At 42.1% G+C, this 12,592-nt stretch overlaps 2 protein-coding genes across 3 annotated transcripts; both read left to right on the top strand.

Moving 5' to 3' along the window:
* Positions 1-187: 187 nt before the first annotated feature.
* Positions 188-5,970, top strand: abhd18 (abhydrolase domain containing 18). 2 transcript variants are annotated; one of them, XM_021583525.3, is made up of 13 exons: positions 188-339; positions 1,875-1,983; positions 2,096-2,180; positions 2,403-2,503; positions 3,049-3,124; positions 3,286-3,370; positions 3,476-3,503; positions 3,619-3,757; positions 3,866-3,955; positions 4,097-4,198; positions 4,406-4,733; positions 4,848-5,010; positions 5,108-5,970. In XM_021583525.3, the coding sequence occupies exons 2-13, from the start codon at positions 1,892-1,894 to the stop codon at positions 5,160-5,162; spliced, it is 1,344 nt and encodes a 447-aa protein (XP_021439200.1). In that variant the 5' UTR covers positions 188-339; positions 1,875-1,891; the 3' UTR covers positions 5,163-5,970. The 2 variants fall into 2 exon arrangements, with proteins under 2 accessions (XP_021439200.1, XP_021439201.1); XM_021583526.3 differs by having other exon boundaries at positions 217-430.
* Positions 5,971-6,447: 477 nt separating this feature from the next.
* rnf103 (ring finger protein 103) lies at positions 6,448-11,476 on the top strand. The gene is made up of 4 exons (XM_021583527.3): positions 6,448-7,516; positions 7,883-8,031; positions 8,373-8,488; positions 9,086-11,476. The coding sequence occupies exons 1-4, from the start codon at positions 7,291-7,293 to the stop codon at positions 10,605-10,607; spliced, it is 2,013 nt and encodes a 670-aa protein (XP_021439202.1). The 5' UTR covers positions 6,448-7,290; the 3' UTR covers positions 10,608-11,476.
* The last annotated feature ends 1,116 nt before the right edge of the window (positions 11,477-12,592 follow it).

The following is a 12,592-nucleotide window of genomic DNA, read 5'->3' on the forward strand; positions in this document are numbered from 1 at the left end:
CTAATTATATTTATATCATTCGTCACACCATAACATTTTTGGACATCAAAATACATCATTTGTTTTGTTATCCAACAGTTTATTTTGCACCAGTAAACTCTGTATGAGTAGTATATACATGTATTTTTTGTCACTATTCCTTGTCAAAAGGTGGCAGCAATCTCCAAGTGACTTTTACAAACACCACAGAAAAAGAAATAGCTACATCCGTTTCACAATTCGCATGGCACGATGGGACGTGGGGAGCCCAGCGGTAGTGGAATTCGCCCTCTACGATAACCATACAATTCCAAGACTGAGTTATCAGCGAAAGGCCACCACACCCCGTTTCAATTTGAGGTATAATATCCCCTTTCTAATGCCTTTTTTTTTTTGTTGTCTCTCGTGATTACTTCAGGCGTTACATCGGCATACAACAATTAATTTAATGGTAAGGCATGTTAATTCACAATAGCTAACGTTGGGCGTGTTCGAGTGGATCACTTTTGTCAAGTCAGTGATCATCGTTGGTCATAGCCTTACAACGTGTGCCTTACAACGTAAATCATGTGATATAAGGTCATGAAGTTTAGACTGCAAGTGTCTCTAAATGCTCTTTACCAACTTCATCCTGCAGCCGTCGCCTGCATTGTGGGAGGCTCTATTGTCAACCAATCATTAGGGTGTTTTTGTTAGACTTCGCGAACGTGACCAAAGCCATGACTGGAACAGGAACCAACTTTGGCGCGATTCATTCTACTATACAGATTTTATTTTCTGGGACTGAGTTTGTGACATGGGAGTTGGAGCTATGTTTATTTCGACATTATAGAGATTAAATGTATAAACAATGCCAACACTACCATGTTGGTCTGAGCCTAGTTGTAAAACCCCATTTGTGTTCGGCTATCGCAGAGCTCACTCCTAGACGTTCGTCTAAAACAAGGGGGGCAAAGTACAACCAGCGGGACGAGAAAAGTTATTTTTTTGTTCCACAATTTAGTGGTTTCCAGTTGGTATAGTCTTGTCCATCGCTGCAACTCACGTACGGACTCTAGAGAGGTGAAGTTCGAGAGCCGTGCGTCCTCCGAAACACGACCCTGCCAAGCCGCAATGTTTCTTGACACAATGCCAGCTTAACCCGGAAGCCAGCTGCACCAATGTGTTGGAGGAAACACCGTACACCTGGCGACCGTGTCAGCGTGCATGCGCCCGGTCCGCGATTGTGCTCAGCCTCATGGGTCTCCCAGTCACTGTCAGCTGTGACACAGACTGGGATCGAACCCGGGTCTGTAGTGATGCCTCAAGCACTGCGATGCAGTGCCTTAGATTGCTGCGTCACCCCCACCAATAGATTTCTAACTAACATTTGGTCCCCCCAAACATGCAGCCTTCCATTGAATGTCTAAATCCCTATGTGGCCCTCAGGGCCCAAAAGTTTGCCCACCCCTGGTCTAAAACATTGGAGGTTATGAAATAACGGAGCCCCATTCATTTTCAATTAAGTGGGCCGGGGGACATTGGGCGCTGCAAGTATGGCCAAAGGAGCATGAACAGGGCTGGACCCAAATTGGGGAAATCTGAACTTTTGTCTTGCATTTCGGGACGTCACGTTGCTATTGACCATTCAAAGCTCACTATAGTTTCCAGCCCCTACTGGATTGACTATTGATTCCTAGCACTATCTAGGCTGCTTGTTTGCACCAACATGAAGGCGACGCTAGGATGGCAATCTGAATTTACACGTACAAAGGATCTGACACTCTTAAACGCGCCTGTTGTTGTGTGAACTCCACGGGGTTCGAGACAGCCTGTGTTTCTGGTTTTCAGGAATAAATGTTTCTGGTAGACATTAAGTGAAATCTAATGGGCTTATTTTCTGGCTTATCATTCAGATGAGAGATCCTTGTCAATGGGTGTGAGCCGGCTGGATGTTCTTTACAGAAAGCTTCTCCTCACCAAGCTTTTCATCCAAGGTTGGGGAAAGCCTGATGATCTGAAAAGGTAGCCTAAAATATGCCCACTGTCATATGGCATGGCAATCACTAGGTACATTTTCACCTAATTATTATTTTTGTGGCAGTGTAAATTTAACCACCTTTTCATATTTCCACAGAATATTTGAGTTACGGAAAATCGTTGGCAATAGAGAGAAGTGTAAGGAACTGGTACCTAAGGACTATCCTGTGTTTATTGACAAGGTACCCCTCCCTCACTTCAATCTGATAGAGTTTTTGTTTAGCCTAAAGTCTTAACAAATGCATTTTGGTCTGAACTCTTACAGTGCCTTTCCAATTGTTTTTCATTGGTCTGTAGCCTAGTGAGCCATTTCACATTTTAATAATATGCACATTGCCATTGACTCAACCTGTTTTTATGGTGAAACATCATGCAGTTGTATATATTTTTTGCTGTTGTCTTAGGTAGAAGACCAGTCTGACTGCAAAATACACAATGGGTATTTCATATCTCCTCTGGAACACATTGTTCCTGGTATCTTGCCATCAGAGTCCATCAAAGCCAGGTAATGGAAATAATACTGTCACTAAATGATGAGTCAAATTTTGCAGTTTGCCATATAGTAATAATAGACCATGTCTCCTATTATTTGGGAAAAATCTATGATCAGTTTGATCTTACTTCTGAGTTTATTTTGTGTGTTTTTTTTTGTTTTTTTTTTGTCAAAGCTGGAATCGGTAGCGGTGAAACTGACAGAAAAACAGTATTCTACTATGATTTCTTTTATTTTTCCCATGATGCTGGATCCTCCTCCTGACCCGTAAAAAATAAAATTCTGTAAAATATATAATAATACAACAACAGAAAGTTGACCAGTGTTGCTGTTTCACCTTATGCGGATCTCAGATTTAAGTAAAGTAAGAAGCCTCGTCTGAGCCAGAACAGCCCATAGGGTAGTTTCTCCCTCCGAACAGGATGCTATCGCAGGGCCTCACCCCAAATCCATCTCCTTAATGTTAACGGCCAAGAAGAGAGGCATTGGGTCCCATTTTTAGTCTTTGGTATCAAAGCAGACACTAATCCCAAGGCTTATTTTTTTTGTGTTTTAAGGTTCCAGTTTATAGTTCCAAAGAAGTGGAAAAACCACAAGCCAGTATGTATTCACTTGGCTGGGACTGGAGATCATGTAAGTTACATTAGCTACTAAATGCTTCATAATATTCTTTGCACTAACAGGGTAGCTACATTCGTCAATCAAATGTAATAGCTTCCCCTGATCAACTGCACAAACCAGGTATCAACCTTCTTTGATGTACAACCTCTCATAGAAAATAGCTTTATTTTCAGTTCTTCTGGAAAAGGCGGACCCTCATGGCCAGACCCATGATAAAGGAAGCAGGAATGGCTTCACTTCTCCTGGAAAACCCTTATTATATCCTTTTAATTAGAGAAATAGTCAAACAAGTATTAATATACTATTTACATTGTAAATTGTTTTTAAATCTTCTAATTCCAATTCCTTAACTACGACTTGTACATGGATACCGGAAACCAAAAGAACAAGTGTAAGTCATCCCCATAACCTTGTCATTGTTTTTTTTTTTTTTTAAACATCTACCGTTATTCGAGTGTCATGGCAATGTCGTTATGATTTGTGCTTTATGCTTGGTGTTTGTCTAGTCGTTCCAGCCTGAGGAATGTGTCTGACCTCTTTGTGATGGGAGCAGCACTCATCCTGGAGTCTGCAGTGCTGCTCCACTGGCTGGAGAGGGAGGACTACTGGCCCCTTGGCATGACTGGTATCTCAATGGGAGGGCATGTAAGTACACGCCACACAATCATTCATTCTATTACCAAAAGTAGACATCAGTTAAGTTCATTCTTAAAGGAGATAGAACAATCAATGGAAGCTCTCATCTTCTCACAGATGGCATCCTTAGCTGTAACCAACTGGCCAAAGCCCATACCGCTGATTCCCTGTCTCTCCTGGACCACAGCTTCCAATGTTTTTACCACAGTAAGTATTCCTTTATCCATCTCAAATTTACAAAGCCCATTTCTCAGTCTTCAATTTATTTTTAAAAACTAAAAGCAAATCAGTAAACTGCCCAAATTTGTTAAGTGCTATGCTCTGAAATACATATTTTGTGTTTTACAGGGTGTTTTGAGCAAAGCTGTGAACTGGAGGGAACTGGAGAAGCAGTATGCAATGCACTCTGTGTACGAACAGGAAATCATCAGACTGTTGGAGTACTGTGGGGTAAACCTTAATTCCATAACATAATGTTAGGTATACATATCGTACTATATCATACCATCTGTTTTATAGCTTGAGATGTCAATTCAATCCATCCTTTTTACAGCAGTTGTCATAAATGGCTTTACAGATTGGTTCATTCTTAAATAATTGGTACAATATTAGTGCAGTCAATTTGTTCATAATTGACAAGACAAACTTTCATTTCAGGTTGATTCCTTCAAGATGGGTCAGGAGTTTCTAAAGAGCTCACTTGACACGCTTTCTGGTCTGGATCTCTCCACGGACATCTTGGGTCTGCATTCCCCCGAGGGGGACCGCATGGGGATGCGCACCTCTGCCCTGCACTCCCGGGCTGGGGAAGGCGCTAATGGACAGGACCACGATCATGGGCTGGACCAGATGCTTTCCTCTGTGAACATGCAGCATACCAACATCAACAAGGGCAGTGGGCGGCAGCGCCAGTCCCTCCACACTGAGTCTCTGGACTTCATGAAGGGTGTCATGGATGAGTGCACACACATCGCTAACTTCTCAGGTGAGAATTGACAGATTCCTATAGAGCTGGGACCCAAAAAATGCTGTAGTTGTGCAGTAGAACTTGTTTAGCTCAATTGAGTAACACTCAAGCCGGGCTGTCTTGGTTTTCCAGTGCCGTTGGATCCCAGTCTGATCATTCTGATACAGGCAAAGGAAGATGCTTATATTCCACGCACCGGTGTGCGCAGTCTACAAGAGATCTGGCCAGGCTGTGAGGTGCGGTATCTCAACGGTGGCCATGTCAGCGCCTACCTCTTCAAACAGGGACTTTTTCGGTGAGTAAATGGTTCCAAAATTTCATAAAGAGACAGATGCCCATTGTTGTCTTTCTGTAATATTCTGAAATACTTATTTGGTATGTTTGTCTTACAGGCAAGCCATCTATGATGCCTACGACCGATACCTTGAAAAGTATTCCAATACCTAGCCACTAAAACAGAAACTCATCCTCACAGGAAAAGGATTACATTTTCTAATTTGTAAATAATTTCAAATTATGCAGTAGAATTTGATGACCTCAAATAGTTAAACAAATCCTGAAGGATACATTTGTAACATATTATCCATACACTTACAATGAGGTGCTACTGAAATGACAATAGTTTTATGTAAAAAATGGAATATTGTTTATATGGATAAATGGGTATAGATGTCTTCTAAAGCTCACGCATGATCCCACATTTGCCAATTCCACACTTTGTGCTCCTCAACCCATCTTTATCCATGTTGCCTTCACCCTTTTATTCTAGGACTAAAGGCTTTGATCAAGATGTGCCTCACTTTATCTTAACATGTTCATATCTTTTCCCCCAAACCTGTCTTGCCCCACATTGAATTATTCTCAATATTTCTGATCCTCCCCTGCTCTAACATGTTATACACCTGTTACTTCTTACAAAAGTTTAGATGGGGATATTGTGTCAGAGCAGGCTCTCCAACACCATTCCTGGAGAGCTACCCTTCTGTGGGTTTTTGCTCCAACCCCAGTTGTAACTAACCTTATTAAGCATGTCGACCAGCTAACTATTAGAATCAGGTGTGCTAGATGAGGGTTGGAGTTAACCTAAAGGACAGTAGCTCTTCAGTATTGGAGTAAACACCGAGTTAATAGTAAATGGTCTACTCCCTCATCAACCAAATGTTTTATAAATGTCACAAATGTTCCTAAACAATGTTTTACTACTCCAGTGGACCTTCTGTTTTTAAACTCTGAAATAAAAAGGTCAATCTATCAATTCCTGTCTGTTTTTCATTCAGGTGTGTTACATCTACAAAAACATTTTTCATTTGCAGAAATCTAAGTAACACTACTCAAATCAGGAATACAACTTAAGTGTTTACATGCTCATTCATACGCAGTACACAATGAACATTATGACTGCACAGTTGACCTTCTTACAAATAATATGAAAGTTCTGTTTACGTCATTTACGTTTGTGACAACATTGGGTGTATCCAAAGGCAAAGTGAACAGATAAAAACCATCCCGTTTGGGCCAGATGAGCAAAATGAATGGTATCTGTACAGTTCTGTAATGATGGTTCTGATACTGTATTGAACAGTATCAAGAGCCATACAGAACTCTGGCATTTGGGCCAGAAGGAATCGGATGACATCACAGCACGGACAGACCAATTCTGGGGGTAGAATTTCTGATGTGATGACTTCACAATAGGACCACATACAGAATCTAATGGCAACAGAATAGGGCCAGATGGAATCTGGTGTAGTGGTTCTGGGGCCAGGCACAATCTGTAGCCCATAGTCATGTAGCAATAAGAGTACAACCCTATAATTTACAGCAACACTATTTTTGTTCCACAGCATCAAAATATTAAATTCCTCTACTTTCCTGTCATTCATAGTCTTTCGGCACGGTACAATAGGACACCATGGTCTTTGTAATTATCGACAGGGACTTGAAGTTAGAACCAAGGATATTGTTATATAATCGGCACGTGGGGGTGGAACCGGAAACTGTTATGACGTGTATAGTGACAGCGTCACTTTGTTATGTACACCAGCTGATCTGGCCGTAAAGACGACGATCATCAGGACTACAGCGATCACCAGACTGCATCCTAATCTTTCAGATGGTTTTGCGAAATGAGCTAACGAGTGGGGGACTTTATTTATCCTTCCGGTGACATTGCTTTTCTCGTGATTATTTTGCTCTGCTGTCAGGGCCGAAAATACCTGGCTAGCTAAGGAAATTCTCACGTCTAGTTTGCTAGCGTTCAAGATGCATGCAACTAGCTACCGAAACTATTTGTGAAAATGGTGGACACCGAGAACGAATAGTTTGCCCTAAGGGCATCTGGTAGTGTATTTGCCTAAAATCGGCCTTGTTTTGAGCGTCTGTACCCTGATACATATAGCTAACTAGATAAGCCTTGAAGTTGTCCTATCTAACTGTTTACTGTAACATAAGTTGCAGTGAGTGACAACTGCTACATCGAGTAGGCTAAACAAAACCTGGAGACACCAATGAAAAGATACGGGTTCTGACCCTGCTATTTACACCGGTAACTACAGTAACCCTCTTACAGTGTAAGATGTGGTTAAAACTATTTTTTCTCCTACTGTATTTTATGGTGTTATTCGTTTTAGCCAGATTTTTTGAAGCAGTTGTCTGGTATGAAACTGGTCTTTTTGCCACCCAGTTGGTTGATCCTGTAACCCTGAGTTTCAATAAGTTAAAGACCATTCTAGAATGTCGAGGACTGGGATACTCTGGGCTTGCAGAGAAGAGGGATGTCAGAGAACTAGTCGAAAAGTCAGGTAAAGCTTTTCATGACAAACCAATGTTATCAAAACACTTGCAAATACAGTGATCTGATCTACTCTGGCTTGTTTTAAATTCCGTACAAATAAATCAATATTGGTGGTGGAAAAACTGTCTGACAGTATCAGTGCACTTGTCATTCTGAAAGCTGCTAGAGAGTGGGTCAAAATTGTCTCACTCAAATGTTTCATGATTCACTCATACTCCTCACTTATCATAATCTGCAAGTACTCGCGTATCATGATCTGCTAGTACTCGCGTATCGTGATCTGCTAGTACTTGCGTATCATGATCTGCTAGTACTCCTCACATATCACGATCTGCAACAGTACTCCTCACATAACTGTGTTTTATTCTTCTAGGTGACCTGATGCAAGGGGAGTTGTACTCTGCCATCAAGAATGAAAAGGAGCAAGCTGAGTCCCAGTCTGAGTCCAGCACTACCTTCAGTGGGGAGATGCACTTTTATGAGCTGGTGGAGGACACCAAAGATGGCATTTGGTTGGTCCAGGTAGGTGGATATGATTGCTTTATTGTATGCCCCCTTTAGACCTCTTCCAAAAGTAATACAGAACCTTATATATTACCTCACATAGCTACAATTTAACAGAAATGTAGGAGCTCTTCCAGAAGGAACATTTTTGAATATTCAAAATGTTGTTGAAATTTTTAGACTAAAATAAGTAATTGTGGTATTGACTCTAACACTGTACTTTGTTCCTCAATGTCTGCTACTTTTCACATGTATTGAGGATGAAGATACATTAACACAAAACATCAAGCAGTGAAATAAATGATACAATTCCTACATTAAACGCCGATGTTAACATATCATCCTTTCTCTTTCTGTAGGTAATTGCCCAAGATCGAGATGCTCTTTTGAGCAAAGCCAACTGGGGTAAAATGGTCCAAAAGGTTTCTCAGTTTGGCATTCGCACTGGTACTTTTAACTGCTCCAGTGACTCAAGGTAAGTTGGATGCATACTTGAACTGCATAATACTTAATTAGATTTAAGTGCATGTTATTTGTATTTAGGTAGCCTAGTGGTAAGAGCGTTGGACTAGTAACTGAAAGGTTGCAAGATCGAATCCCCGAGCTGACAAGGTAAAACATCTGTTGTTCTGCCCCTGAACAAGACAGTTAACCCACTGTTCCTAGGCCGTCATTGAAAATAAGAATTTGTTCTTAACTGACTTGCCTAGTAACATACATTTAAAAAAAAAAAATGGATCCCCATTAGCTGCTTACTCTTCCTGGGGACTGGCGAAATTAAGGCAGTTATACAATTTTAAAAACATTGCAATATATTCATATTTCACAACACACTAGGTGTGTGCCCTCAGGCCCCTACTCCACACCACATATCTACACAACACAAAATTAATGTGTACGTGTGTGTATGTTATCATGTGTGTGTATGCATGTCTGTGCCTATGTTTGTGTTGCTTCACAGTCCCCACTGTTCCATAAGGTGTATGGTAATTCTTCAAGTTGCATTCTGATATAGGCCACATCAGTATTTGCATATTAGTAGCCTTGATGATGATACTGTTATCTCTTGCAGGTATTGTCGTAAACGGGGTTGGATGAAATCCACACTTATAATGTCTGTGCCTCAGACTTATGCTTCAAAAGGAAAGGTTATGCTGAAAGAGTACAATGGCAGACGCATTGAGACAGAGCACATCTTCAAGTGGATGACGGCACACGTAGCGTCCCGTATAAAAACCATCCGCATGTCTCAGCAGCTTGTTGAAGAGTGGCACCCCAGTGAGAAGCACCCAGTAAAGATGTTCCTATTTGCCAAGCTGGCACAACCTCCAGCCTTTTTTTCAGCACTCAGTGTCAAGTTCACAGGTCGGATCGAGTTCATCTTTGTAGATGTGCAGAGCTGGGACAATATAACCTCCTTGGAAGAGATAGGTGTGCAACAGTTGCCATCGTACATCCTGAAAATGCCAGAGGGCATCTACAGATATGGGAACAGCATTGGAGAGTTCATCTCCCTACAGGCCATGGATACTTTCCTCCGTTCTGTTCAGCCAGAGGTCAATGACCTGTTTGTGTTGAGTCTAGTGATGGTCAACCTCATGGCCTGGTTGGACCTGTTCATAACACAGGGCGCCACCATCAAGCGCTTCGTGGTTCTCATCAGTACGCTGGGGACCTACAACTCCCTGCTCATCATCTCCTGGCTGCCTATCCTGGGGTTCCTTCAGTTGCCATATCTGGAGGGCTTCTACGACTACAGCCTCAAGCTGTTGCGTTACGCAGACACCACCACCATCGCCTCCTGGGTGAGGACCGACTGGACCTTCTACTCCTCCCACCCCGCCCTGTTCCTCAGCACCTACCTGGCACACGGGCTTCTCATCGACTACTTTGAGAAGAAGAGGCGATGCAACAATGAAGAAGAGAACCCCAATAACTTGGAGTGGCTGTCCAGCCTCTGGGATTGGTACACCAGCTACTTGGTCCATCCCATAACCTCATTTCATAACTTCCCCAACGAGTCTGACTGGGACGATGACCCCAATTTCCTTCTGGAGAGGTTGGCCTTTCCCGATCTCTGGCTTCACCCGCTTATCCCCATTGACTACATCAACAACCTGCCCACCTGGAGGTTCAAGTGCACCCAGGTCTGTGGGCCAAACTCTGAAGAGAACAGCGGCAGAGATCTGGACAGCAACATACAAAACACTACAGGAGGACAGACCCAAGGCTTAAACAGTGAGCATGAAGAACATGGCTGTGGTAAAGAGAGAGATTGTGCCGCTGATTCATGTTGTCATTCTGAAATTGGAGGGGATGTACCATGCATGAAAAGGGAAGCACAAGAGCAACAAGCGGATTGGTCCCAATGGCCCAGTGACATGATACACTGCACAGAGTGTGTTGTGTGTCTGGAGAACTTTGAGACTGATTGCATTGTCATGGGACTGCCCTGTGCCCACGTGTTCCACCAGCAATGCATTGTGGTCTGGCTGGCAGGTGGACAGCACTGTTGCCCGGTGTGCAGGGGGCCATCCTACAAGAGGAAGCCAGTTAGATCATCTGGTCTGGACCTACTGGAGCAGCAGGAATAGCAGAATGTTTCTGTCTGCCAACCTGCCTCCTGTCCTGCACTTAACTTATAGAAATACTTGATGTGTCCATCGTCAGTCCTTGGATCCTTGTAGTTGGTTTTCATTAAACATTTTGGTAGTGTAAACCAAACCTACACACAATAGGGTATATCCGTTGCGAGGGGAAATTTATTTCTAATACTACTAGTCTCAAAAATAATAGCTTAAATAATAGATTAAATCTGGCTTTTGTTCAGATAGTTTAAATGCATTTTTGATCATCTACTATGTCATGAAGAGACCTTAATGCCCTATCTTGATGTTTTGCCCCACCCCAAAAAGTCATTTGGAGAAACAAAAAGTTTCAGAACTGTTATGAACAAGGAAATCACCAGGAAACCAAGTAGGATACATTTTGTCCTCTCTTTGCACAATCTTGTCTATCAACATGGTCTACTTTATTCATGATCAGTATCAATCTGATGTGGAGTTGCTCTACTACCTAAGAATTCTATATATGGGCCTTGAAGCCAATCATTCCCAGATGTATTTAGAAAGTTATATTTCAGGCATGTGATTTGGTTTTTAAGGTTAATTGTATCAGTGCATTCTCTTACCCTGCAGCACGAAAACGTTTTTTGTTCATAATGGTATGACCCTTGAAGCGATGTGCTATGCAGCTCTGCTGACTCCGTTTTCATGTATCGTTGGAGCATGTCAATGCCTCTTGTCTGTGTTTTTTAACGGATTAACATCATGTAGGTAGGGGACCCCAACAAGTCTATTCACTTGTTCTTGTCATCTGTGTTGTTGGAGTTTGAAAAGAGAATTGGAAGTGTTGACATGTAACATGTTACTCATTAAAATAAACAACAAATGTTCATGTGGAATTTCTTGTCGGTTGGTATTTGCTGGATTTCCCATTCCTGAACCCAGAAACCAGGTACCGGTTGTACAGTTTAAGTAACTACAGTTATCTCCCAGCAAACATTTGTTTAGACCACACATTTGCCATTTCGGCTCAGCCTATGACAAAATGTTCCTTGGTAAATGGATGTCCAACTCTGACGTCGCCCCATTGAAGTAAAATGGTTAGGTTTTACGGTAGGGATGTCCTTAGGATACCGGACAGCACTAACCATGACAAAATAACCGAAGATGATCTATTATATTGACAAGATAGTTGAATGACCACTCTAACAATGGAAATGCATGTCCTTGATTATTGAATGCAGGCAAGATCAGGTTGGGCACGAGTGTTGCAGCGGTCTAAGGCACTGCATTACAGTGCTAGAGGTGTCATTACAGACCCTGGTTCGATCCCGGGCTGTATCACAACCCGGCCGTGATCGGGCGTCCCATAGGGCGGCGCACAATTGGCCCAGCGTCGTCCTGGTTAGGGTTTGGCCGGTGTATGCTGTTATTGTAAATAAGAATTTGTTCTTAACCGACTTGCCTAGTTAAATAAAACATTAAAAAAACTGAGTGGCTAAACCCGTTACGCTGCAGTAAAATTATCTTGCGAAAGTTTCTGTACATGAGAGATTAATGAGTGGGCAGATGCGCGTGTGAACAACAGCTACGACGACTAAGTCGTTTTTCCCAAAGCTGCCGGTGTTGTGCCAAATCTCCCTAATGTCTAGTAATGTCTGCAGTTTTTGGTTTGGCTATTAGTCTATAAATAAATATATTTGCCAAAATTCATCAACTCTCTCATGTCTTATTTGACTAGTAACTGAAATGTTTATTGCTTGCCTACATCTTACTCCCTCCTATGTTTAATATAACACACATTAATGATTCATTTCGGTTGCCTATCCTGACGAAGTTTGTTCTATAGAAAGTATTTGACTCTGATGTGTGCCACAAAGTATTTTAATCTAGTGACAAAATTAAGGAAATTAGAAGGGAAGGGAATTTTCTTGCCTCCCGAAATCCCCCCCCCCCCCTTCTAATTTCCTTAATGTTGTGGCTAGAGTCACATACTTTCTGTGACACACAATACT

The sequence above is a fragment of the Oncorhynchus mykiss genome, chromosome 25 (genome assembly GCF_057628025.1).
Source record: "Oncorhynchus mykiss isolate SJ-2025 chromosome 25, ASM5762802v1, whole genome shotgun sequence".
Lineage (NCBI taxonomy): Eukaryota > Metazoa > Chordata > Actinopteri > Salmoniformes > Salmonidae > Oncorhynchus > Oncorhynchus mykiss.

Bases quoted from the DNA above. Each gene is read 5' to 3' on its own strand.
- rnf103 (XM_021583527.3), top strand. From the start codon at position 7,291: ATGTGGTTAAAACTATTTTTTCTCCTACTGTATTTTATGGTGTTATTC. The intron at 8,032-8,372 runs GTAGGTGGATAT...CTCTTTCTGTAG, and splicing joins ATGGCATTTGGTTGGTCCAG to GTAATTGCCCAAGATCGAGA. The intron at 8,489-9,085 runs GTAAGTTGGATG...TATCTCTTGCAG, and splicing joins AACTGCTCCAGTGACTCAAG to GTATTGTCGTAAACGGGGTT.
- abhd18 (XM_021583525.3), top strand. From the start codon at position 1,892: ATGGGTGTGAGCCGGCTGGATGTTCTTTACAGAAAGCTTCTCCTCACC. The intron at 2,181-2,402 runs GTACCCCTCCCT...CTGTTGTCTTAG, and splicing joins ATCCTGTGTTTATTGACAAG to GTAGAAGACCAGTCTGACTG. The intron at 2,504-3,048 runs GTAATGGAAATA...TTGTGTTTTAAG, and splicing joins TCAGAGTCCATCAAAGCCAG to GTTCCAGTTTATAGTTCCAA.